The 27,227-nt window shown below is 39.6% G+C and overlaps 3 protein-coding genes across 7 annotated transcripts in view; 2 read left to right on the top strand and 1 right to left on the bottom strand.

Moving 5' to 3' along the window:
- Positions 1–2,460: 2,460 nt before the first annotated feature.
- LOC133445486 (pannexin-1-like) lies at positions 2,461–9,152 on the top strand. The gene is made up of 5 exons (XM_061722856.1): positions 2,461–2,840; positions 4,242–4,363; positions 4,614–4,813; positions 6,500–7,004; positions 7,083–9,152. The coding sequence occupies exons 1-5, from the start codon at positions 2,660–2,662 to the stop codon at positions 7,233–7,235; spliced, it is 1,161 nt and encodes a 386-aa protein (XP_061578840.1). The 5' UTR covers positions 2,461–2,659; the 3' UTR covers positions 7,236–9,152.
- A 1,637-nt stretch (positions 9,153–10,789) lies between these two features.
- Positions 10,790–27,159, top strand: nde1 (nudE neurodevelopment protein 1). Of its 3 annotated transcripts, none has more exons than XM_061722854.1 (9): positions 10,790–10,931; positions 11,266–11,356; positions 11,499–11,652; positions 13,409–13,557; positions 18,352–18,488; positions 20,314–20,490; positions 21,346–21,431; positions 21,512–21,666; positions 22,158–27,159. In XM_061722854.1, the coding sequence occupies exons 2-9, from the start codon at positions 11,271–11,273 to the stop codon at positions 22,249–22,251; spliced, it is 1,038 nt and encodes a 345-aa protein (XP_061578838.1). In that variant the 5' UTR covers positions 10,790–10,931; positions 11,266–11,270; the 3' UTR covers positions 22,252–27,159. The 3 variants fall into 3 exon arrangements, with proteins under 3 accessions (XP_061578838.1, XP_061578839.1, XP_061578837.1); XM_061722855.1 differs by having other exon boundaries at positions 11,261–11,356; positions 21,512–21,657; positions 22,158–27,158; XM_061722853.1 differs by having other exon boundaries at positions 11,261–11,356; positions 22,158–26,688.
- Positions 23,979–27,227, bottom strand: part of myh11a (myosin, heavy chain 11a, smooth muscle) — a 34,960-nt gene continuing 31,711 nt past the window's right edge. For 2 of the 3 annotated variants that reach the window (XM_061722850.1, XM_061722851.1), the window contains 4 exons: positions 26,964–27,172; positions 26,709–26,817; positions 26,438–26,610; positions 23,979–24,959 (listed from right to left, as the gene is read on the bottom strand). In XM_061722850.1, the coding sequence (XP_061578834.1) occupies positions 24,830–24,959; positions 26,438–26,610; positions 26,709–26,817; positions 26,964–27,172 (621 nt within the window). In that variant the 3' untranslated portion in view covers positions 23,979–24,829. Of the gene's footprint in view, positions 24,960–25,425; positions 25,459–26,437; positions 26,611–26,708; positions 26,818–26,963; positions 27,173–27,227 lie in introns of all 3 variants that reach the window. The other variant, XM_061722852.1, reaches the window with a different exon arrangement.

The following is a 27,227-nucleotide window of genomic DNA, read 5'->3' as shown; positions in this document are numbered from 1 at the left end:
ACCAACAACCGTCTTGCTGGCAACCGTGCTAACAACTAAGCCACTGGGCTGCCAAAACCCTTTACCTTACAGAGTTCATTTATTTTATTGTGTTGTAAGTTTTATTAAAGCTGAATCTGGACACCTATTTAATACAATCATGACCACCTGTAACCCTGTGTTTCCCCCTCACCATTGATGAACAGTTGGTAACCTCCATCCTGCACTGAGTAAAGCCTAATAAAACCACTGACCCAGACAGACTCAGAGACACAGGGTGCTCAAGTAGTGGTCCACCCAGCGGGTTGGGGTTTTCACCAGGCTGTTTCAGCACCACTTGAACTCCAGCGTAGTCCCCGAACATTGGAGGGAATCGACCATCGTTCAGGCCACCAGTCCTGACATCAGTCCTGTGTAAATGTATGGACAGAGTAGTGTGTGGTCTATTAAGTGAACAGATCTGACAAACTGGACCCACTCCAGGTTGCTTATAAGCCGAAATTAGGTGGCAACGATGTGTCAGGATTTTATGAAATTGTTTAAAGGTGTGAAGGGTTTTCTATAAGATTCTACACTGGTGGATGCTCCCGGGCAGGATCACCTCCTGTTTTTTACCACTAGACTGTTAAGACTGTTTAGCTGAGTTCTGTCTTCTTTAGGTGAAGACAATGGAGGGAAACAGATGTTTTAAAACTGATAGGTCCCATCCTGTTTTTCTTAAAGTTTTAGTTACCTTAGATCTTTGCTGAGTTAACATCTCAAGTAAGAAACAATCAACAGAAATATATGACTGAAAGCGTGACATGTTTAGGTGTCTTTCCCCGCAGCTGCCTCCACAGATAATGTTCAACATCTACACCTATAATGCACAAAACACCTCCTTTTTCAGTATAAATAAGACTGGATCGATGACCACCGTGTGCATTTCTCTCCTACCTCTGTGGTTTGAACAAACATGCAGATCTTTCCAATGCAAGTCTCATGCTTCTGGACACAGTGAAAGATCTGCGTGTTCGTTTGTGTGGTGCACCATAAGAAAACCAATGAACAGAATCAAATGTTAATACAAGTTTTAGGATTTTATGAAATGGTTTAAAGGTTTGAAGGGTTTTTCCATAAGATTCTACACTGGTGGTTTTTCTCATGCAGGGTCAACTCCTGTTTTATGACTAGAATGTTAAAATAGTTCCGATATTTTCTCTGTTTCTTTAGGTGAAGACAATGAAGAGAACCAGATGTTTTAACACTGATAGGTCTCACCCGTTATCTGGGTTGACATCTCAAGTAGGAAGCAATAAACAGGGATATATACGGCTGAAGGTCTGATATGTTGGACAGCTGGCTCCACAGATGGGGTTCACGTACAAAAAACACCTCCCTTTTTAGTATAAATACGACTGACCGGAGGTTCACTATTCTCAAACAACAGAGGTAGGAGAGAAATGCACACTGTGGTCATCAATCCAGTCGTATTTATACTAAAAAGGGAGGTGTTTTGTATGTTATAGGAGCAGATGTTGAACATTATCTGTTGAACCTTATCTGGGAAGCCAACTGTGGGGAAAGAAACCTAAACATGTCACACTTTCAGCCATATATTTTCTGTTATTTATCTCTAAGCCGACATGCCAACCCAGCAAAGATCTACAACAACCAAAACCCAGAGAGAAACAGGAGGGGACCTGAAAGATCCTCGTGTTCGTTTGTCTTGTGCACCATAAAAAAACCAGTGAACAGAATCAACTGTTAATACAAGCTTTTATTATATCATGCACAATATTTTCCAGTCGGACGTACACTTTTCTCAAACCACATAGGTAGGAGAGAAATGCAGGCTGTGGTCATCAATCCAGTCATATTTATACTGAAAAAGGGAGGTGTTTTGTACGTTATAGAAGCCGATGTTGAACCTTATCTGTTGAACCTCATCTGGGAGGCCAACTGCGGGGAAATAAACCTAAACATGTCATACTTTCAGCCATATATTTTCTGTTGTCTATCTCTAATCTGACATGCCAACCCAGCAAAGATCTACGACAACCAAAACCCAGAGAAAAACCGGAGGGGAACCATCAATCTTAACAATCCGTTCCTCTTCACTGTCCTCACCTAAGGAAGAACACCTAAGAAAAACAGGAGGTGGTCCTGCGTTGAGAGCAACCACCAGTGTACAATATTTTAGAACAAATCTTCATACCTTTAACAATTTCATAAAATCCTAACCAATCCTCACCAAGCAACTGGACTATACACCCACACACACGGATTCATGTGTGGACTATGTGTGGGCCTCTGCTACACTACTGTTACTGTGACCTATATTTTATGAATAGTGTGTGGTCACTCCAAATATGGAGTAGGTAAGTGTGTTAAAATATTGCCTTCTCACACGTGCATTTTAACTGATAAACAGCGCCCAACAGTGGCTCATCGTATCTCACGCACCCACACCTCGATTATCTGAGGGTTCAAATAACAGGACAGTAGGGGCAACCATTATTCCGTATTGGGGACGCAGGTGGTACACTTCATATTCAACATTTCTTTTTTTCATACACATTTTTCACATTCTTCCACTGTGGGTGGTAATTAACGACAGCATACAAGCCATTAATGTTGGGGTAACTGAACTAGAACTAGTGCTTTCTCCAATTAGAGGGTGTTTTTGTCCGCGGCCGGCATGGCGATCGCGGCCGCGGCCACTGAGTACGTGTTTTCGGACTTTTTGTTAAAAGACGCCGTGGAGCCCAAATACAAGGGGGTGCGTCTGGAGCTGGCGGTGGACAAAATAGTCACGTTTCTGACGGTGGGGCTCCCTTTGTTCCTCATTTCTCTCGCCTTTGCCCAGGAGGTGTCAGTAGGTAAGTTTATGACTTAAACTTAATTAATAGCATCCTTAGTCACGTGGAATAAAACAGGCAAATTGACATGTGTACAGCAAAGGAGCGATATTTGGTCTACAGACGAAACGAGGTGTTATTACTGGGGTAGGTGTGGTTTTATTCTCCACCCTTGTCCCTTATTTTCGCACATCCAGGGAGACTGACTGACGTGCGCTGATGGTGCAGCTGCTGCTTCTCGTGAAAACTCAAATAGACATGATGGGACTCCTGCTAATACTTCTGCATAGAGACACACTAATGTGTAATGGACTGATAGCTGGAGGAAATGCACAGATTAACATATTAAAATAGAATTCCTTTAGTACAAGATGAAACCATTCATCATCAGTGTATTGTATTGGAAGTGCATTATTCAGTGTGTTCCCTAGGTGGTGTAGTTTCATCAGCTAGAAACATTATTCAGCTCTGGGGAGAAAAAAAGAACAACCCCAAAACAAAACAAAACAAAACAAAACAAAAAAAGCTGCTAACTCATACTGGAATATGTTGTGATCGAGAGCGAAAATTGATTGAGCATATTTTATTCCCAGTAGAAAATGAACAACATATCAGGTGTTGAAAGTGAGACATTTTGTTATTTCACCAAATTCCATGAAATATGCTATAATCAAATGTTGGATATGGGGATATGATATGGGTTTATGAGATTTGCAAGTCATTTATTTACATTTTACACAGCGTCAATTTTTTTTAAAGTTAGAATTATAAATCATAAGTTTAACTTTTTTGAATATAACCGTGTTAAGAACTATGGAGGATTTTTTGTGCCAAAATTAAATAAATAAATACATCATTAATTAATTAAAATGGGAATGAAATATATACTTAATTAATTAAATGTGTCATTAATTAATACATTCATTGATTAGAATGAAATATGTCATTAATTAATTAAAATACAATTCATTTTAAGTAAAAATATATATTTATTATCTCAGCATTTAATTAATTAATGACACATTTAATTAATTAATGATATATTTAATTCCCATTTTAATTAATTAATGATGTATTTATTTATTTAATTTTGGCACAAAAAATCCTCCATAAAGAACTTGAGTATATATATATATATATATATATATATATATATATATATATATATATATATATATATATATATATATATATATATATATATATATATATATATATACATACATGTTTTCTTTTTTTTATTGACCTCAATGTGGGATATGGAACATTGCTTTTTTGTGGAAGACTTGAAAAATGAGCTGACTTTAGGGGTTGTTTATATAAACAACCCACAAACAAATCAAGCCTTGAAGGAGCCTTTTTTTAAATTTGTCAAATGACTAAATGTTGTGCTGGTTCTGAACCTTTGTTTTCCTTACCCAGGTACCCAGATTAGCTGCTTTCCTCCCACAAAGTTTTCCATGAGACAAGCTGCATATGTTGACTCTTTTTGCTGGGCAGCAGTGCAGCAACAAGCCAATGGTTCTCCACTGTGGGTACACAAGGTACAGACTTGCACAACACTAAAGTATGATGAATGATGGACAGCTGGCAGGATGATTGGCCCAATAGATACATAAACGGGCCATTTTCATCTTTGTTCGTAATTGCCTTACATGTTTAATTGGTGCTGTAGCGTTATAAATAATTGATTATTCATCACAATCCTGTTAGAATTTTTTTAAATTCTTGATACCTATTAATTCTTTAAACATATTCTTTTGTTCTGTTTCCTCCGTTTCTCTGACATCTCAGTTCTTTCCATACATCCTGCTCTTACTGGCCATCCTCATGTATATCCCAGCCTTGCTGTGGCGTTTCACAGCCGCCCCTCACCTCTCCTCTGACCTCAGATTCATCATGGAGGAACTGGACCGTTTTTATAACCGTGCCATCCAACTGACAAAGAATCTGGCATCTTTAGATAAGAGGGATGCAACTGAAGACACACGTAGGTAAAAGATATATATCTCTCACCAAAGGTTTACTTTGCCTGATAACATTTGCCAGAAGGTATTGTTTTCTTACCACTATTTTGTTTCGAAAAGGTGATTTACAGTGGGCTTTAAAGCGACACTACGTAACTTTTCCACCTTAATATAATATTTCCAGAGTCATTGTGATGCTACATCAACTTCCAACAGGTTTAATGAACCTCTGTCATGGTCTGAGGGGTCTGTATCGCCTTCACTGGCACTATGTAACTTTGAGGAGCATGGTAGGAACCCTGCCACACTAAAAAACTACAAATCTTTACGACTTTGACTGCTTTACGGCATACGTCAATTCCCCCTCCTTCCCGATTCGCAGTCGAGATGAAAATGGGCGGGGCTTGGAGCTCAGAGCTCCGCAGAAGCTGGTAACCCGTTGCTGCGTTGTGGCTGCAGCAGCTCCACACAACAGACGTGGGGAAAAGATCAATAATGGTTTAACTTTTCACCGCTTTCCTGCTCGGAGGCAGAACCACGCAGGCCAAGTATCTGATATAACAAAGTAAAAGAGTGAAAGAGTCGTCGGCTCGCTTTGGATCGCGGCTGTAACGACCAAACACCTTCCACACAGTAAAGCCTGAATTATGGTTCTGCGTTAAATCGACGCAGACCTACGGCGTAGGGTACGTGGCGACACGCAACGTACGGTGCGTGTCGCCGCGTACCCTACGCCGTAGGCTCTGCGTCGATTTAATGCAGACCATAAACAGCCTTAAACCACAAACACTCATACAGACCGGGTCGGATCAAAACACAGGTTTTATTCCCACTTCGCCAGCTAAACCCAGTTGCTGGCCATCTCTCTGCGGTGCAATTAACCCCAATCTTCAGATAAAACTAGTTTGTTGAGGAAAAAATATTAACTCTTATTTGTAGCTGCAGAGGAAAAAAATAATCTCACGAGGAAAACAAGAATATTGCTCACGCCTCGGAGCCTATTCACCATAATATAGCAGTCAAAAAAAAAGAAAAGATAAGTAAGAGGGATACAAAACATGTACTGTATGTTGTACTATTATACAAATTTATTGAAACACATGGCTCTTCAGTAGGGATTTCATATGGATCCAGACCGTTAATAATCATTATTTTCTCCATATACCGCTCCCTGGCTTCCTTGTTTAAGGTATCCCGGTAAATTCCAGTTCCTTTCCAGCAGTTTAACATCTTTTTTTTTGCGTTCCGTCTGTTCACTTGGTGAAACAGAAAAGTCTGTCCCGTCTTCATTCACTATCAAAACAAATGCACGCGACGGGACAGGAGTTTTCCGGCAGTACGCGCTGGTGCTCATGGGAAACGTAGTGTTCTTTCTGGTAAAACACTACCGCTTTTGTCCAAAAGATGCCGCCAAACTCAGAAAAGCTGAAAGTTACGTTGTGCTGCTTTAAGACTGAAAATAATCTGCTGTTTCATTTGCAGCTGGAATTTTTCAGTCTTTGTTGTCTCAGTTTCAACATCTGATATCTTGTTTATGTTCAATTGGTAATGAAATATGCGTTTATGAGATCTGCAAATCTTTGCTTTCTGTTTTTATTTACATTTAAGACAGAATTCTATTGTTCTTGGAATTGGGGTTGTCTGTTTTCATTGTACATGATATGATGTGGGAAAAAAAATATCATACTAAATGCCCATATGTCTTTTCTACAGCAATGTTTTGGAATTGACTGAGGGCTGTCTAAAATACCCTTTAGTGGAACAGTATCTGAAGACAAAACGCCTCTCTCGTGGGGTCGTGGTCAAGTACGTGGCCTGTCGGGGCCTGACTCTGCTGATCCTTCTTCTCGCTACCATCTACCTTGGTTACTACATCCTACTGCCTTCTCTCACTGATGAGTTTCCATGTGACCTGCAGACCGGAGTGCTTAAAAACGACAGCACGGTGCCATCTGCTGTTCAGTGTAAACTTGTAGCAGTAGGTGTCTTCAGGCTGCTCAGCTACATAAACCTGGCTGTGTACGTGCTCCTTGCTCCGTTGGTGGTGTACGCGGCTCTTGGACCTGCTCGGCAGAGCTCCAGCTTTCTTCGACCTTATGAGATGCTGCCTGGTTTTGGTGGCTTGGGTGTGGTAACACCCATTTACAACGACCTGAGTATCTATCTGCTGTTCCTGCAGGAAAACCTGAGCGAAGTCAAGTCATTTAAGTGTCTGCAAGTAAGTCGCAAGAGGACCAGTGGTTTGTTTTGTTTCTGCTTTAAAAAAAAATCAAATTGTAACCTTTGTCATTCACAGGTGTTGGAGTTGTTGCAACAAGCTGGTGATAGTGAGGAGTTCGACACTATGTGTCTACTACGAACTCTGGGTCAAGTGAAGACAGATGTGATAGACAGTAAGAAGACTTGTTCACGCAAGAACATCAAAGCCTCAAATGATTCTGGTGAATAGTTAAACTGAGGTAGGGAAGAACATTTGGTACACTGCCTGAGGCGGATTATCTTCTGCTGAAATAAATGGCTAGAACTTGGATTTAACCTCTGTGGCTTTCCTTCAGATCACTCTGCCTTGTTTCTGAACAACAGATGATCAGAGCAAGTACTACTGTAATGAAAAAGAAGGACTTGGATTAAAATCGGTGTACTTATTTTTTTTTGAGATGCTGCATGTGTAGAGAACAAGTATTTTCTCTATGAAATATATAGTGGAGAGTGTTTGCTTTTTGTAAACTGACAGTTAAAGGAGCATGAGGCTCCTTTTAAGAAATGAGACTCTCTAGCGCCACCCTTCACCACGACGGCCGTCGGGGGTACTGCAGCCAACAGCGAAGCCGGCACGGGAGAACGGGGAGAACGTGCATGCAGCGTCATGTGACGTCACATCCGCCGCCCAGCGCGGGAAATTCGGGACCAAATTGCAGCACATTTTGCAGCACACAGCCTGTTCAAGGCAAGGGAGAGATACAATAGAGGGCTCATTCGTTTTGGTTTGGAACGCTTCATCTGACATTATTACTAGAAAACTTAAAAAGTATACTAATTTTTTTCATAAATCCTGCCTCAATCCTGCCTCATGCTCCTTTAAGCTTTCAGAGGTTTTTTTTGGAGTTTTCACTACTATATGTGAAAACTCCAAGCCAATACTATATGTGAAAAATCCAAGCCAAGGCCAAGTATGTTGGGTCTGCTCATCTGTTACTAACCATAAATGTTTTTATGAAAGGAATTTCTTTTCATTCGTTCATGTTTTATGGTACAAAAAGTCAAAGTGAGTCAAAATGTTGAGAACTAAACTGCATATTCAGAAGGGACCCTTCAGAACCCTGGCTAAGATGTTTGACATCAAGGTTGCAAGAGCAAACGGGATGCATTTTGAGTAAGTTGAATACAAATATGAGCCCTTGCAAGCCACTAAAGCTTGGGGCAAAACAACCCAAGCTAGCGGGAAGGCCCTCAGTTCCTCAGAGAGCTTGCCTGTCGCTTAGCGCCTTGCTACCATTAAATAGAAGGGGCAAAATGATGCTGATGTTGTTGACCATCTCAATGCCACAGAAAGAAAGCCTGGTCCTTTCTGAATCCTGTATTTATTTATTTGTATGAGCCAATTACCTTCTACATGCATATTTATACATATTCAACTATATTGTGGAATTTAACTTGCTGTAACTGTGAATGTGCGTTTGTCTCCAAGCATTGGCCCTGTGATGGAGTAATAACCTTTCTATGACATATCTGGTTGTGTTAGAGGGCAAGACATTGTTTATTTATATGTTTTGATAGTAAGTATGTAGTTAACAGCTGTAGCACACTATAGTTTATCTGGTGTAGTGCAGTGTTCGTAACATGAAAGGAAAGCAAGCCCTAAATTGTACAAATTAATGTGATTTACCCCATTTCAGCTGTATGAGACAAGAATTCATAGGGAGAGGGAAATAAAATATCAACGCCATTACTGTTAGAGAGGAAGCCACTCAGGCTTTAAAAAGCCATATTGCAATTTAGTAATATTTCAGGTATTTCAGGTATTATCAGGTATGATCATGGTCTCTTTGGTTTGCCTTATTAATGTTGTCACCAGATTCATAGATTGTGATAATTAAGATATCTCAAAATACAGAAAACCACTGCCCATTAATGTTTCATTATGAACAGTAAGTGTAAAGGCTGGGCTGAAAATTGAAATTTGTTAAAAAGACTTTATGTATTTAGTCAACATAAAACCTATTTTGCCAACCAACTATCCAAATGAAGGACTGTGAATTCCATTTCTGTCACCTATTCAAGCATATTCCCACCTGAATATTCAAGACCTGTATAATGTTTTATACAGCAAATAGCTGTCCTGCAATAAATACATAATGGAAAATGTTGAGACTATTTTGTGCGTTTTGTGATTATTTAAACATTCCGTTTTCATTAAAGTACATGTACAACATTTAATAATAACAATAATAATAATAATGGATAGGGTTTTTTTTCACCATGGTCACAAGCCTCATCCTGAATGGGGTCATTTGGCATGAATTTTGACGTAGAAATTCTTTAAATCACAGCTTCATGAGATTTTAATATGTTGTAAGGTACAATAAGGCAAGTCATGAACATTTGAATGATGTCTCTACAGCAGCCTGTTGCCTAGCAAAAAGCGTCCGAAGTCAAATTTAATAATTTTTTTAATTCAAAGTTAAAAATATCAAAAACCATAATAATTGGCATAATGAGGTTGTAGGATGCTTTAGGTTGAGGTTGCGTTATGCTTTATCGATCCAAATAAATGCTTGGATTAAGCGGAATAATAATGATAAGAAAAGGGAAACCTTTTTCTGGATAGCTTACTAATACATCGCCTGCATTTTTCAGGTTTTCTCGGGCATGTTTCTTTTTTGGGGGATTTTTTTCTTCCATATCAGAGCAGGGTCGTGCTTCAAAGCAGTTGTTTTGTGACTTTAGCCTGCTAGAAAAATCTTAGCAATATATGGGTCTGTATGGAGGTAGATTTGTTTCTTAATTATTCAATCAAAAAAAAGATTGCTTCAATCAAAAAATATATTTTCAATTTAAAAAAAAAGTGTTTCAATGCAAAAAAAAAAAATTGAAACTCAAAAAAATGCATTTGAGCACTGTTTTTCTTTGATTGGAAATGTTTTCTTTGATAGAAGTGAAGTGTTTTTTTTGATTGAAGTAGTGGTTTTTTTTTGTGTTTGGGCCATATTATGGATAGGACATTTGTGTCTTTATCATTTAATCAAAAAAGAAGTTGCTTCAGAAAGAAAAAAATATTTTCAATAAAAAAAAAAAGATTTCAATCAAAGGAAAAAAGTGTTTGAATGCAAAAAAATATTTGAGACCCAAAAAATTGCATTTGAACACGTTTTTTTAATTTAAAATATTTTTTATAGATTTGAAGTGATTTTTTTGATTGAAGTGAAAAAAGCTTTGAAGTCTTTTTTTTTTGTTTGAATCATTTTGACACAAACATCCCGCAGCATAGTGGGCAGATGCTTCCCCATTGGTCGGCCCAGAGTCAGACATGTTTGAGTGACAATATGGCCCAAAGACAAAAAAACACTACTTCAATCAAAAAAGTTGCTTCAAACAAAAAAAACTTCACTTCCAATCAAAGAAAACATTTCCAATCAAAGAAAAACAGTGTTCAAATGCATTTTTTTGAGTCTCAAATATTGTTTTTGCATTCAAACACTTTTTTCCTTTGATTGAAATATTTTTTTTTGATTGCAGTGAATTTTATTTAAATTGAAAATATATTTTTTGATTGAAGCAATCTTTTTTTTGATCGCATAATTAAGACACAAATCTACCTCCACACTACTTGGCATGCCCATAACAAAAGCGTTGAAATTCCTCGTTTGAATGGATAATAGTGTGAAAGCCGGTGGCTGCAGGCTCCGCCCACCGCGGCTGCGGCTCAAATGTGATTGGCTAATGTGTGTATGACGTCACCCGCCCTGTCCAATGGGCTCCCAGAGCGAGTGTTCGTTAGTATTTGGTTAGAGAGTCAGTGCCTTGTTGCTAATGTGACTACAGATTAGTTTGTAGAAGTCACATTAACTGGATTTATAACGAGCTAGACTTCAATCAAAATAAAGTAGTCGATTGTTTCACGTAATGTTTGTCTAGCTGTGTGCAGGTGAGTGCTCTGTTTGGCCTTTTGTGAACTCCAGTCAAGTAAGTTAGCTATTTACATTAGCTTCAGTTAGCTAAACTAAGCCAGTGTAAATCTACTATTCAACATCGCTCGCTACTCTTTCATTAAACGTCTTTACAATTTATGAGTTATTCAATAAACGTGTAAAATGAGTTTATTTTCTATTGTTTGCTCTCGAGTACCGTGGCCAAATGTACAGCTAGGGTAACTTCTTGCAGCTAACCTAATTAGCATTTGCTAACGGTTTGAGTCGTCAGGACGTCTGATAATGAAACAAATAAACATGTAAGTTGATGTTCATCTGTGTTCAGAGCAGCAGACATGGGCGAGCCCGCAGCACAGTCATTTGCATCCCCAGAGGAAGAGCTTCGGTTCTGGAAGGAGCAGGCACAGAGACAGCAGCAAAGGCAACTATAAAGAACATGCTCTCAAACAAATGTGTTTAATATGCACCACTGTTTGTTTGCTGTATTAATGCTATAACATGCATTACATGTATTTTCTTTTTCACTGCGATATTGCTGGAGTTAAGTGTAGTTTTGTTTCCAGGGCTGACGAGGTTCAAGAAGAGCTGCAGGAATTCCAGCAGATGAGTCGAGACTATGAAGCAGAACTGGAGACTGAGCTGAAGCAATGTGAAGGTCGAAACAAAGAGCTACTTCTGGACAACAATCGTCTGCGAATGGAGATAGAAACTATAAAGGTGAAACACCTTGCTTATCAAAGGCTGTTGGTCCCTGTTGAGCTGCACAATCACTGCTGCTCCAGTGAGTGGCATGGCATACATGTTAACTTTATACATATACATCTATAGCCTTTAACAAAACCAATCTCAGTGAATAAGCTCCAGTTTTACCAGGAAACCATTAATAGAGGAAGAGTTCTAAAACAAACAACAAAGGTTTATTAAAGGTTGTAGTAAAGAAACCAGGAACAAGGGTATTATAGATAGATAGATAGATAGATAGAAAGAACTTTATTCATCCCCGAAGGGAAATTCAACTGTCCAGCAGCTCATCAAAACATAAAAAGCAACCACACTTCCACTCAGACAATAAAAGCACATTAAAGGGGACATATTATGGCATTTAATGTATATTTTAAACAGGCCTTGAATGTCTTAAAAACAATCTAAAGCTTGTTTTTTTTTCTACATAAATCAGAAATTCAGTCTCTGGGCCATGTTTTTATTTTTTCCGCTTCTAAAGCCTTTTTCTGTGCTTCATTTTAAGGGCGGGGGGGCTATGATAATGAGGCTCTGCGCTGATTGGCTGCTTGAATGACGTGTAGGAGGGGAGAGAATAAGCCTCGCTCCGGCCAGAGCAGCCGGCTGCGTCGTACACATAACGTGTCCCACGCGAGAAGCTTCTGCGACAAAATCAATTCCATGACTTTATTTTTTTTGTATTAGACTGTCCTAACTGGCCGCGAGTTTAACAGTTTCAGTGTGGATAGAGAGCGTCCGATGTCACGGAGCTCGACGTGATAGTCGGACGCTCTCATTCAGTTACACGGTGTAAACGGATCTTAAAGTCTGATTTACGGTTCTACGTTAAATCGACGCGTGCCGTAGGCTCTGCGTTGGTGTAACGTGGAACCATAAATCAGCCTTTAGTCACCTTGTCTTCACACAGGAAGATTTCTCATCATTTCTTATGTTACAAGACAGATGAATCATGTTAACTGTAAATAAATCACAACACTGAATTTTCACAAATGGCAACTTTATTGTTAAAAAAATAAAACATAAGTTGTATATAAATAACATTTATGCACTATTGCTGGCTCAAGGAAGGACCGTGTGTTTTCTGAAGGTGTCGTTGAACAGCTTCAGGTGCTTGGAAGATCTGAAACCAGACAGAAAAAATGTATTACTAATTTACCTAACGAGTGAGTGGCTCCGTTAGGGAACACTGGAGCCGGGCCGGTCCGTGAGCAGCTCCGGCAGCTCCGTATGCGGCGCCGGTGCTCCGGAGCTAAGCTAAATACTTAGCCCATGCAAAGATCATACAAATATAAATAACATAAAAAAAAAAAGGAAATAGCATATAAAGTGCAAACTATAATATAGTCCAGTTGTGGCAGAGGTAGGTGTGTGTGTGTGTGAGTGACTGAATTCAGGAGGAGTTAAACAGTCTTATTGCTGTGGGGAAGAAGGATCTCCTTAATCGCTCCGTTCTGCAGCGTAGTGAGCGGAGCCGACCGCTGCAGCTGCTCCTCTGTGGCTCCAGAAGGCTGTGGAGAGGGTGTCTGCTATTGTCCATTATAGCCCTCAGTTTGTTCAGTGTGCCCCTCTCCACCACAGATCTTAGCGGGTCCAGACTCTTGCATCATTTATCTCCAAATTGATGCCACCCAACTCAATTTTGGCTGTCAAATGCTCTTCGCCAAATTTAAAATGTGAAAAGCTGTAATAATTGATCTGCAATGGCCTTGGTTTCTCTGTATACTATTTGCAGGAGAAAGTTGAGGTCCAGCACTCTGATGCCTTGAGACACATCTCAACTCTTGAGGAAGATCTGATGCAGACCAGAGCAGTTAAAGATCACCTGCAAAAGTATATCAGAGAGTTGGAGCAGTCCAATGATGACCTAGAGAGGACTAAGAGGTAGGTGTATTATAGCTCTTATGTCATTATTTTACAAATTGACTTTAGGATTCATTATTTAATAGTTTTTTGTATTTTTTTTTTTATACAAAGTAAAGTTGTTTTAAATCTTAACTTTAATGTATTTCCATTTTCTTAATTTGCATTGAAATGTTTGTCAGGCTTAAAGCAGCACAAAGGAACATTGTCATTTTTAGCTCGCTTTCTCAATCTCATTCTCATTTACTCTTCCATTATTACTTCAAGTCTTTTCATCGCCTCTGCCATGATCTTCACTATAGCATGGCGAGCTGATTTCATTGTTGTTGATGTTTGACATATTGCCGTAAAGCGATTTGTAGTTGTTTCAATAGTTGACTGGGATAGTAATCCAATTTTGGCTTGTTTTTGCCAATAGTAGGAATGGGAGACTGCAAGAGACAGAAAACGCTTCCTGAACGTAAGCAAATATTCCTTCTAGAGATGATCCATTCCATTTTTTTTTCCGGATACCAGGGCTTTGGGTATTGGCCGATACTGAGTACTGCTCCAATACCAGCGTATCTATGCATCATAAGATTATACTTTTTTTTTTTCTTTTGAATTAACATCAATTGACGAATATATTAAATAAAGAAATCCAGGAATCATAGAGCAGAATCAAATATGTAATATAAAAAGGCATGAACATTTTAGGGGTCTAAATGTCTGATGTAAAGCAAATTACATGCACTTTAGTATGTAACATGATCAAAGTCACAGTGTGCATTTGGAACTGGGGAAACTGTACGTGGCCCCAGATCAATAATTCCAACATACACGTTCAATGACTGATAAAGGCTGGTCATCTCTACAGTTTTATCTGTCATTGCTATATTTTTCTGGCTTCTTTTTTTTTTTCCGGGGGGGGCGAATTATTTTTCTAATTCAGTTACTGTAGACTTTACTTTGACTTGATAAAGTTGATACATTAGATGCTTCCTAAATGCTTAATGAGGTTGCCTGTGTTATTTTTAGTACAACTCAGGCCACCTCTGGCAACTGCAGCCTTGCATAATAAACATATGCCAGCTTTCTTGGAGATTTTTTTTTTTAGGCTAGCCTAATGAAACCCAGCTCCTTTCAACAACTCTGGTACCACTGCTTCTCCACCTGGCAACTGGAAATACTAACAAGGCATTATTGTGTAATTTCTACTGCTGCATGGTATCAGATGTAAGAAGTAAATACTCACTAATATGGATACCCTTATTTTAAGCAGTATTTCCAATACTGGAATCAGTATTAGAACAGCTTTAATTATTTTCAATGAAATTAAAACTCCTTTGTGCTGCTTTAAATGTTAAATGCCAATATTTAGGTTGTCATAAGCGATACCTAATTTAGTAGCACCAGTAATTTTGTAATTTATTTATTTATTTCAAAACGGGCAAGAGAATATGCATCGTGCCAGGTTGTAGCAACTTGCCATTTTCCACCTGTAGTCCCTGGGCAGGTTGAATACTACATAAAAATTAGTATAGAAAAAGAAAAAATAAGTAAAAGAGCAGAACAAAGCAAAAAGACCATAGATAAATAAAACGGTAAGGAAGCACAATAGAATAAGTTAGAAATGGTTCCTGCTAAAATTACACCCTTAATGCTTCCATATCGTATCAGTCAAATGCATATCATGAATCAGCAAAGGGGGACAATCTCTATAATAGCAGATGTTTTGGCAGTCTGCTGGTCTGCAGCATTGAGGTGTGTTTTAACACAAGGTCAGCTGATTCAAGATGGTTTTCAATCTTGCCAGGAGTAGATGGCACAGCAAATTCACATTAAAGTCTTGACTATGTATTTCTTAGAGAGTTGTCAAAAACACCCCAAGGCTCCCTCAGACTGCACAATTTTGGGCCTAACTTGCCAGTTGCAGTATTGGCTAATTGCTTTGGTAGCAACTCGGCAAGTACTGGGCGGATGGGAGCTGGCATGTTAAGGCAAGTTTATTAATGGCACAATTCAACAACAGAGTGATTCACAGTGCTTTGCAAAGACATTAAAATGTACATAAAAAAAGGCATGATTTTAAAGTTTAAAAAAAACAAAACTTAAGAGATTTAAAATATGATTAAGTTTTGAAACTCAAATTTAAAAGTACCAGTGTAGAAAAGAGTTGAAGTAATAATTGAAGACAAACAGACATCTACTTAAAAATAATTAACAAATGAGATGCAAGAAATAAAGGTTGCAGTGCATTATGGTAGATTATTGAAATGCAGCAGTAAATAAAAACATTTCAACCTTGATTTAAAGCAAGTGAGTTTCTGCAGCCCTGGTGCATTCTGGTAGTTTGTTCTACAGGTGAGGAGCATAAAAATGTGGTTCTAACTCTGGATACAGAAAGTAGGCGTGACCCTAACGACCTGAGGGTTCTGGTTGGTTCGTCATGGACCAGGAGATCAGAGATGTATGTTTGTCTGAGATCATTCAGAGGTTTATAAACCAGCAGCAGGATTTTAACATCTATTCTGTGACAGACAGGAAGCCAGTGTAAAGATTTAAGAACTGGAGTTATATGGTCCACTCTCCTGGGGCCTCATTTATCAACCGTGCGTACGCACAGAGGTGTGCGTAATGTGTGCGTAAGAACATTCCCACGCAAAATATGGAATTTATCAACTTGTACTTGTGTGTAATTTTAAGCACAACTCTGACCATGCGTACACGCAAAATCTAGTGGTAGAACAGTGAAACTACAAATAGAACCCATTAAGAGTCAGTGTTCAGCAATCTCAAACTTGAAAACTTCAAAAACACATGTTCCCTGTTTCCCTCTAATTAATAAAAATGATCAATTAGTAATTTAGCAGACATTTTGAATAATTGGTGTGACGAGCTATAAAAGACAGCTGTGGCAGGACGACCTGAAAAGAAAATACAAGTACCATGGCTTATCTTGCACTGTTGGAGGATTTGGAGAACCGTGCGCTCCGCAGGGAGCGCGTTTTCAAAGAGCGTGCTGATCTGTTCAGCACAGTGGCTTCTCAGCAGGTACCGCTTCCCCAAAAACATTCTGATGGATCTATGCCGTGATTTACAACCTATGTTGGAGTGCGAGACAAAACACACCAAAGCCATCCCAGTGCACATCCAGCTCCTGTCCAGTTGCAGATATTTCTTGTCTGTGGGCTGTGACGTGTTTTTGGCACTGAGTTTGATATCAAACCATTTTTTATTTTTTTTTATTTCCGAGTGATCTTTCCTCTGACCCAACAGAATTAACAGCAACAGTGACCTTCTCCCACACAGCACTTTTTTTTCTTTTGTTGGTCACACCTGCATTCAGTGTTCCAAACAGTAGTTTCTGGTTAGTTTCAACTTCTCCTACCAGTACCTCGACCTCGATCTCGGTGTCAGAGAAATTCCTCTTCTTCGCCCTCTTTGCCATGATTTCGGTGAGGGGGAAAGAATCCATTCACGCATTTTTAAAGGGATTGTTGCTACCATATATGGTCAATTGGAGGCGTTTCTGAATGCAAATGACCCTAACCATGCACAAGCACGGCAGTTAAGAACAGGTGGGATTTATCATCACTGACTACTTACTAGTGTGCGTACGACCGGTGTCCGCACGTTTGATAATTACAGATTTTTTTGTACTTGCACACATTCTAAGTTTCATTCCTACGACAGAATTTAGAACCTTTTCTACGCACGGTTGATAAATGAGGCCCTTGGTCTTAGTGAGGACTCGAGAGCAGCGTTCTGAACTAACTGCAGCTGTTTCATGGATGTTTTTGGGAGACTCGTGAAAACAGCGTTACAGTAGTTTAGTCTACTGGTGATGAAAGTGCGCACAAGTCCTGCTGAGACATCAGTCTTTTAATTCTGTATGTTCTTTAGGTGATAACAGGCTGACTTCACTACTGTCTTAATGTGGCTGTTAAAGTTCAGGAACCACTTATAACAACCACTTGATTGTTATATGTGAGCAACTCAAAGGCTCATAAAAGACATTGGACAGTTTGTTACCGAGCCATTGCAGATGACTGGAGGATATTAAACAAGTCAAATATGTGGAGGCATTGTGGAAATCCTTATTTGCAATAGGAGGGCAAGTCATCAAGTAAACCAAACATATATTTAGCATATCAACACAAACACCTTATTAACTGTCAATGGCGATGTGATATTGGGTCATATGATGGGTAAATGAGCCGGAGCACATCTGAAAAACTAAATCAGAGTTGTTGGAGGGAAAACGTTTTTGCTATGGCTTAGTGAAGTTCATTATGTCTCTGGTTTACAATTAGTTTGTTAGTTTTTTCAGACAAATAATTTAGGTTTTTAATCACCTGACATGTTTCGACGATTCCTTTCGCCAGAGATGAAGGCGAAAGGAATCGCCGAAACATGTCGGGTAAAAGTACGTTATTGCTATGGTTTAGAGAAGTTCTGACCTCATTCTGCTCGGCAGGATCTTTCAGAGCTTTGATATGAACGATTGTTGGTGAACTTTGACTAACAGAAGAAACTTTGAAAAGAAGAGGAGCTCATAATTCTCTTACAACGGTGTAAGAAGCTGATAATGCCATACAGGAAGTAATTACTTCAAACTACTGCTGCTAATTGTGGTTCTACCAGCTGCTTAATCCTGGACTGAAGTTTCCATACACATACTGTATTTGTTAAAATACAGTATAGAGAGTGTAGTGTGTCACCTGTGATTAGGTTTACTGTGACATAAAGTGAAGACGTGTAATTTTACTTGTTAGGGTGTGTAATAAATCGAGGGAAGTTGACTTGCATAGACTTATCCTCTGCATGTTTCAGGGCTACTATCATGTCTCTGGAGGACTTCGAACAGCGGATGAACCAGGTCATCGAGAGAAATGCCTTTCTGGAAAGTGAGCTGGATGAGAAGGAAAACCTGCTCGAGTCTGTTCAGAGGCTCAAGGATGAAGCCAGAGGTATCCTTACACAAAACACTCACCACAGCTTCTCCAGTTTATGAGACTAATTTATCTTTTTACTAGCTCATTTCTCTTTCACCTCACAGTGGATTTGCACTGGACCCCATTTATTTTTTTCTAACCTCTGCCTCTAGTGAAGCGCACACTGGAACTGGAGATTCCCTCTATATTCCAGCTGTGGATTCACAATGATCCTGCAGTATTATTTCCCCAGTGTGTCCTTTCATTTTAGCGTTCTGCAATCTGAAAGAATCCTTTCTGCCATTCTTTCCTCATTTTCATGGTCCACAGCCAGTAACGAGTGCTTAATGTCTGGTTTCTTTGTTCACTTGGCGTTGAAGAAAGCACAGTGCTGATTAGGTGGTAAGATTTCTTTCTGCTGAGCTGGGGCCCTGGATTGAGTGACAGAGTTCATAATGTGACCAGTCCATCCAGCATCTGTTTGATAACTATTGTGATCGTAAACTGTATTAAGATAAAAAAAGTTATATTTTTCTTTTCTTTGGCTTGTTTGTCACTTGATATTTGTCCTTTTTGTAGCAAGGCTCTTAATTTTTTTTTAAATTTTTTTTCCTTCCCCACAACACTGGCTTCTGTACGACGGAGTATTAGGGCCAAACTAAGACAAAAAAAAATTGGAAATTACGAGAATAAAGTCATAATATAATGAGAATAAAGTCCTAAAATTACGAGAATAAAGTCATAATGTTGCGAGAATAAAGTCGTAAGAGAATAAAGTCGTAAAATTACGAGAATAAAGTTGTAATATTACGAGAATAAAGTTGTAATATTACGAGAATAAAGTCGTAAAATTACGAGAATAAAGTCGTAATGTTGCGAGAATAAAGTCGTAATGTTGCGAGAATAAAGTCGTAATATGAGAATAACGTCGTAATATGAGAATAACGTCGTAATATGAGAATAAAGTCGTAATATGAGAATAAAGTCGTAATATGAGAATAAATTCGTAATATGAGAATAAATTCGTAATATGAGAATAAAGTCGTAATATGAGAATAAAGTCGTAATATGAGAATAAATTCGTAATATGAGAATAAAGTCGTAATATGAGAATAAAGTCGTAATATGAGAATAAAGTCGTAATATGAGAATAAAGTCGTAATGTTGCGAGAATAAAGTCGTAATGTTGCGAGAGTAAAGTCGTAATGTTGCGAGAATAAAGTCGTAATATTATGAGAATAAAGTCGTAATATTATGAGAATAAAGTCGTAATATTATGAGAATAAAGTCGTAATATTATGAGAATATAATTTATGAGAACTCTAACAGGAAGAGCTTCTTCTCCCTGTGTTAAAATGAGGAATATTGAGCATCTTGTGAAGTTATAGACCTATTTATATATTTATAATATATTACGACTTTATTCTCGTAATTTTACGACTTTATTCTCGTAATTTCCTTTTTTTGTTTTTTTGTTTGGCCCTAATACTCCGTCGTACTTCTGTCATCTTTTGCTTCAGATGAAGAAGCTGTTGTTGGTGCACCAACACATCCAAGAGTAGCCCACACATTAGATTGTTCCATGTATTGTTGGGACTGCCCTCAAGTGACTTCAACATGCTATTACATGTAAATATCCTAGTGCAAGAAGCCCTGAATCTGTTGTACTCTCTGCTATTACTGGTGGCTCGGTGTGGCGGGAACCCTTACATCACTCATCTTGAAATGTTTTCAGCTTCTTCTTGTTCTTGTTCAAGGTGAAAAAGGCCTAAGTAAACATGGAATTGACAGGAAACCAGTGCGCTGCATAAAGGTGACCTGTGTCTTGTTTTTGTTTTTTCTTTCTTTCTTTTTGTGGCAGACCTTCGCCAGGAACTAGCTGTAAGACAGAAGGAGAGACGACCGTCCAGCAGCCTGAGCAAGGATGCAGATCGTCCGGATCTTCCATGTGGCTCCCCAATGAACCCATCTATTCCGGTCACACCCTCCAAACCTGTCAGCTCATACATCACGCCCCCTCCCTCCAGCATTCGACGAGGTAGTAGACGTGAATAACTGTAGTGATTAACAGTTAGAGTTTCATCCTGCAGTGTATAGGAGCCCTGGCACCATCAGCAGCAGGTTTCCTCACCCGCGGAGCAAGAAAGAGATGGTCCTCCCTTCTGCTGTCAGGGGCCATAATCAGGCCTGCTAGCAGCAGAGTTGATTATCCACACAACCACAACAAAGCTCATCATTGTGCAATACCTGGTTATAATGAACCTAGAACATGGTCATACTTTTACTTATTTATTTGATCAGTCACACTATAGTATTTTTGACTGCTCTTTTATTTATTTATATTGTTAGTTTTTTTTTTTTTTTTTTAAATCCTGTGGCTATGTGTACACTGTACAGCTTATACAGCTGTCTGCAATACTGTGAATCTCCCCAATTAGGGATGACTACTGCTGCGTTCTATTTGTCCTCGGAAGTGGGGATTTCCCAGTTCCCAGTTGGATTTTTCAACTGGAACGCCCCTCGAAGTGGGATTTCCCACTGGGAAAGTGGGAGAGTCTTCACCACCCCCGAGTTCACATTCCAAGATGGCTGCCCCGGTTGTAAACAGTAGAAGAGAGCTCTGTAAAAATTCGTAGCACTTCATTCTAGTTTTGGTCACACTAAATCAGTCGTATACAAGTATTGTTTGGCATATATATGCTGCTATAGTGTAATTTACATTTTTCATGTGGTATATGCGAACTACAATCTTGTTTTCCTACTTTGTAACTGGAACGCTGATAACTCGGCTGTGACGTCATTCCCAGTTCCCAGTTCCGACTTCCGAGGTAAATGGAACGCAGCATAAAGGACTCTAGTCTAATCTTACTTTCTCTTATGTATTTTATTTTAGGTGATGGTTTAACGGGAACCCCCCTCACCACATCGGCTAGAATATCTGCACTAAACATTGTGGGGGAGCTGCTGAGAAAAGTTGGCGTAAGGGATTTGATTACTTGGTGAATCGTTACTCTGCCTTGGTTTAGCATGTTTGAACACTTTTATTGTATCCCACGTAGAATTTGGAGTCAAAGCTGGCATCCTGTCGAGACTTTGTGTACGACACGTCTTCCAGCAGACCGGCACTTATGGCCGGCCACGGTGGTCCTTCAGGTTTGGAAGCCGGGCTTAATGTCCAACCCAGAAGCCAGAGCCCTCCTCCTCAGTACGACAGGTGAAGGAGGAGAGCAGTGGAACTGCTAGAACAGGGGTCGGCAACCCAAAATGTTGAAAGAGCCATATTGGACCAAAAACACAATGAACAAATATGTCTGGAGCCGCAAAAAACGAAAAGTCTTGTTTAAGCCTTAGAATGAAGGCAAATGGCGAAAGTCGAAATGTTAAGAAAAAAGTTGAAATGTCGAGAAAAAAGTCAAAATGTCGAGATTAATGTTGAAGTACAATTTTGAGAAAAAAGTCGAAATGTCGAGATTGGAAAGGGAAAAAGGAAGAAAAGAAGGAAAAAAAAAGAGGAAAAAAAGGTGAAACATTTTTGAAAAACCTCCAGGAGCCACTAGGGCGGCGCTAAAGAGCCGCGTGCGGCTCTAGAGCCGCGGATTGCCGACCCCTGTGCTAAAACAACTCCTGCTCTTGGGATCTTTTTTTTAAGGAATTGAATTCATGTGAGTTTCTTCATGAATGTATCTGATGTTTCTTGTCTTTCAGTTTGGTGAAACGGTTAGAGTTTGGGCCTGCTCCCCCGAGAGGGGTGACTCAAGGCCCCCATTCTCCACAGGGAGGGGTCAAGATTCTTCTATAAGAGGGGAAAAGTGGCAAATCAGCATCCCTCCAGCCCTTCTTCCCCCATCTGAAACTACAGCGAAAGGACTTTGAATTGAGCCGTCTTCCCTCGTAGCCTCTTGCTCTGCTAAACCAGACGAGCCCACTGCTGGACCCTCAGAGGAACTACTGTGATTCCATCCATCACTGTGTGGACTTCTGTAGCCTCAGATTTACATCTAACATACGACAAGAAGCACTACCACATCTTCTGTTACACCAAGGAATCCAGGACCCACCACTTCTTAAAGCTGTGTGGTATCCAGGACTGCTATCTGCGATGGATTGAGCACAGCACAGTCCACAAAACTAATAGTGCAGTGGCTGCATTTGCTCTTTGATCATGAGGCACATAAGTAGAGATCATATCAAGAACAGGTACTAGAAAGTGACACGGATTAAGAGACCAGGAAGTTGGAGTAGGATTTACATTAGGTTCAAACATATTGTGTTCATGACCAAGTTTAAACCAAAGTTGTGATAAAAGGGGAAAAAACACACAAGCGTTGGGAGAGATTTGCATTCTCCGTTTAGAAACGAATGGAAATGCTTCAACAGTTTTGATGATGTTCAGTGTTTTCATACATATTCTTTGCATCGCCCTTGGGTAGTGTGGAAGTCACTTGCCCTTCAACCTGAAGGTTGGTGGATTGATCTCCAGCCCTGTCGTGTTCCGAACTGTACCCGGGTGGGCGGGACACTTAGTACACATTGCCCGGGTTGCCCCAGATACTAAGGGGCTCACAAGTCCAGATAAATGGAGAGCGATGTCTCAGGAAGTATCCAGCATGAAATCTATGCTAAATCAGTATGTGTGCGGTTCTGTTGTGGTGATCCCTGGAAAGGGAAAAGCCTAAAGAGCTGGCTTATCTTTTTGTTTTAGAAATATCATACTGACCATACTTCAGAGGTTGCTGGTTTCAAAAAATGTTACAAAGGACACGGGTCTGTCCGAGCTGTCGTTGGTGGAGATGTGAGTTATGGTGGGGACAATATGCCACTGCTTCACAAAGAAAGAAGATTCAGGAACAAAAACATGCATGCTCACACTTACTCCTGATGGTTTAAAGTTCAGATCTTTTTCTGGGCATCTCTCTTGCCATCCTACTGCCATTGCAGACATGGATTTGCTTGGATGCAAAGATTATTAATGTGAAAACTAGGTTTTGGATTTCTGCTTCAGATATAAGACGAGGCATGTGGCAGATTTATAGTAGAGAATGATCCTTATCAACCTTTTCATTTTTTTGCATTTTTGACTGAGAAGGCACACGAGTTTAGTATATAGTAGAGAATAGTCATAACTCTGAAATCCTGCCATTAAGGGTTACATGGTGGATGTGTGGGGGAAATGCTCTGAGCAATAATAGGTTTTTATTCCGGTAGGTTAAAGATAAGCACAGTATGTCGTACATATCTGCAGGTATGTGGAACACTGTTTTCCTGCCTTTTTGTGAGGAGGTGTTGTGAATAAGAGAAAGCCTTCTTCTGATAGCTGCACTTGTTCATGAAATGTTTCTGGTTAATCTGTTGTATTTTATTACTGCCATGCAGCGGTTTATTCAGCAAATAACAATGTCAGTTAAACATGCTGTATCCTGAGTTTACTGGTTAACTTCCGACATGATGACAGGAAATCCTCACCCCATTTACTCTTTAATCCTTTGTCGGTTACTGAACAAGATGGAGAAATGACATGAGAAAATGTATTTTTTAAGATCTTTATTGTGCTGGTGGTTCAAAAATCAATAGCTACAGAGTGTCATGTAAACATTCATTATATACGACTTTATCAAATGAGACTGAGTTTATTTAGGGTGATCAGCTTTTAAAACATGTACAGAATGTCTGAACAACACAGATTTAAAAAAAAAAAAAAAAGATAAAATAAAGAGTGCCCAACATTGACATCTGGTTTATATTTTGGATGAAGTGACTAAAGCTTTTCTCATCTCATTGACAGTAATGTCTGGACTAGGAGGTATCTATATAAATCAAGCCACAGGAAAAGGTGCAAATACTGTGATAATGGCATAAGTTTTTAGGGCTAACTGTTTCTTAGGATATATAATATGTCAGCACTGATTGAAAGCAGACACCATTTAAAGATGGCTATACGTCCAATCTGGACCCACTTCAGTCCTGCTCAGAAGTGGTAACAGCAGTCACAGGCAGCAGGACGACAGTCGCTGATAGTACTTGTGCACCCGTCAATTTACTTGTCTCTATGTGAAGTTTAAGGTTGGTGGTAATTTGGCATGTATTTCTGTGTACATGACATTTCTTTAGAAAGAATCATTCAGTGCAATGCAAAACAGTGACGTTAAAACTAAAGCAACCAGAGCCACCAGAATGACTTGTCTAGTAGAGATCAAGTCCTCCTGATTGCTTTGTATCAAGAACATGCTTCAAAACAAGATCAGTATGCTGCTGGAAAATGAGAAGAAATATATAATTTGAAGTTATGTGGAAAACATCAAAGCAGACTTTTGCAGATAATGATCATGTTGCCCTGAACAGTAATTCTGATCAGTTTTTTTTTTTTTTTCTTCCATCATTTACTCTGAGGTCTTTGTTCCGTTGAAGTCGTTTTGGGGGTCAGTTTCCTCCTCTGAGGCATCATCAACCACCCTTCGCCCTCCACCCATACGCCGTGTGGTGCTGCCAAAAGAGGGTTCATTTCCACGCCTAAAATGCCACAGAGATGCACACGCCATGCAGACACAAAAACAAAAACATCGTCAGTGATAGGATCAGATAGTGTCTACTTGTCAATGGAAACCAGTCAGACACTGCACTGTAAAAGGAGGATCAATGAAACAGAATGTACAGATTGGGCTTCGGTTATAGCTTAAGCACGCCGGTTATCTTTGTAACTCATTTAACTCTGTGACCAGGAAAATGAGTTTGGTTTTTGACACTTAAACCAAGCACTAAGAAAAACATGGCCTTCAGTTAAGGGGAATAATCACGACTGAATGGGGTAACCTTGACTTATAACTGTTTTTCTGTTTTATCACTCGTAGCTGATTAGCCATATTTTTCTTAGTTAGGCTCAATGAAAGAAAGCATTAAGAGTGCGCATAGAAAATGAAAAGTTATTGTAAAAAAACATGAGAAATGGTGATGGGGTAACTTTCAGGTGCAGAGGTACCTGCTGTGTTACTCCTTAGGTTCAGGGTTGCCTCTGTAATAGAGATGGACACGTTTGTTTTGGCTTTTGTTCGTACATCTTTCTGCTCAATGATTACAGATGCAAATTATCTATCTGCTTATGGTTGCACTGGAAATAGTCTTCAATTAATTAAACAATTATTTTTGACTCTTTACAAGCGCTAACATACTGGCATGTCTTTGCAGAACATTTCTCCCTTTTGACGGTCGAGGTACCCGTAATACCCCGTATGTAAGAGCTACTTTCCAGAAAGGGCCAAATGTGATCAGCTCTTTTTTCCAACTCCACAGGTAGACAAAAAGGCGTGAAAAAGGAGAGGCCGGTCGTCGTCCCTGACTAGTTACACTGTTCAAAACTTCCTGGTCAATTTCCACACACACACACACTATCACTCTCTCATCTACGCGCCTCTCTTGCATAATTGTGCATCCTGCTTACACACCCTCCTGTTAAAAGAGCTGTAAAAATATGAAAAAAGCTGTCGGCATCTTGTCCTCTACTGTGTTTTAAACAAAAATTATTATTAATATGAGCGCAGTGAACGTGATTGACCCCTTCCCTCTCGTTTTACGCAGATGATGTCAAGTCACACTTTGGTTCTGGAGTATTGCTTCCGTGTATGTAAGGACACACGGTTGCTGTATTTTTCTCTCTTGCTGGGCCGGTATGTGAAGGCCAATGCAGTAAAATTGGTGGCCCGCTTTTACAGAAATGTTACAGAACGTCAGTATGTAAGCGCCTTAAACTCTCAGAAGAGAGTGTGGGAAATACTCTTTTAAACTCAAAAGAAAATGGTGTGAGGATAATTTGCGTTGGTGAAAAATGAGTAAACTTTATGCATCTGCAGAGCATTTTAACTTATGCTCATGTGTTTCCTTTTGCGGAATGTGTGTCCTCTTGTTGCCTAGCATAAATTAAACATTAAAAGTACAAGACAAAAATAACAATAACAGATGTGGAAGTGGACAGAATTTTTGACTTGTCGTCTTACCTAAGTTTACTCTTGAGGGAATTGACCTCGCGACCCATGGCCTCATTGGACTCTGTAGCCTCATCCAGCTCCCGCTGCAGCTTCCTGCGGGCGGCTGTTGCTCGCTGAGATTCCTCCTCCGATTCTTCCAGCTGCCGCTTCAGCTGCTTCACGCGGGAGTTTGACTTGTCCGCCTTTAATGTCAAGAAATCAACACCCCTAGTGTTCATCTCATCTCTTAACTAAATGCAACTGAAAGTTTTTTTTTGGTATTGACACAAAATGTTTTTACCTGGTCTTTGTATTGCTCTGCCTGTTTTCTTTCATCCTCCACCTGCATAATCAGGTCTTTGAGCTTCTTGTCCTTCTGTCGCAAACTCTTTGCAGAAACCTGCTTATCTCTGAGATGAAAACACACGCTAAATCAGAAATTTGCCACTTTTTTTAAGTCTAAATGTTTAAAGGCCCAATAATGGCCGGAAATGAACTGACGGTGTTTTATTCACATTTGTTTATCCAACGTGTTGTGTGCCTGTTTGTCCCTAACCTGTTCTCCTGCTCCAGCTGCTCCTCCAGCTGTGCCACTTTAGCCTCCAAAGCAGTGATGGAAGATTTAAACTTTGACTTGACCTGGTTCTCCATCTCCTGAAGCTTGGCCTTCAGCTCTTTGTTCTGGCGCTCCATCTGTTGCCGAGCACTTTCGTTCTTCTGGGAGGTGCTGCGCTCTGACTGAAGCTCATTGTTTAGCTGATCCACCTGATGATAGAAGACATGCAAAGCAAGGATTGAAGCAATGTGCTTTACGGTTTCA

The sequence above is a fragment of the Cololabis saira genome, chromosome 1 (genome assembly GCF_033807715.1).
Source record: "Cololabis saira isolate AMF1-May2022 chromosome 1, fColSai1.1, whole genome shotgun sequence".
NCBI lineage: Eukaryota > Metazoa > Chordata > Actinopteri > Beloniformes > Belonidae > Cololabis > Cololabis saira.
The sequence above is the reverse complement of the archived record's forward strand: the minus strand, read 5'-3'. Positions and strand labels throughout refer to the sequence as shown.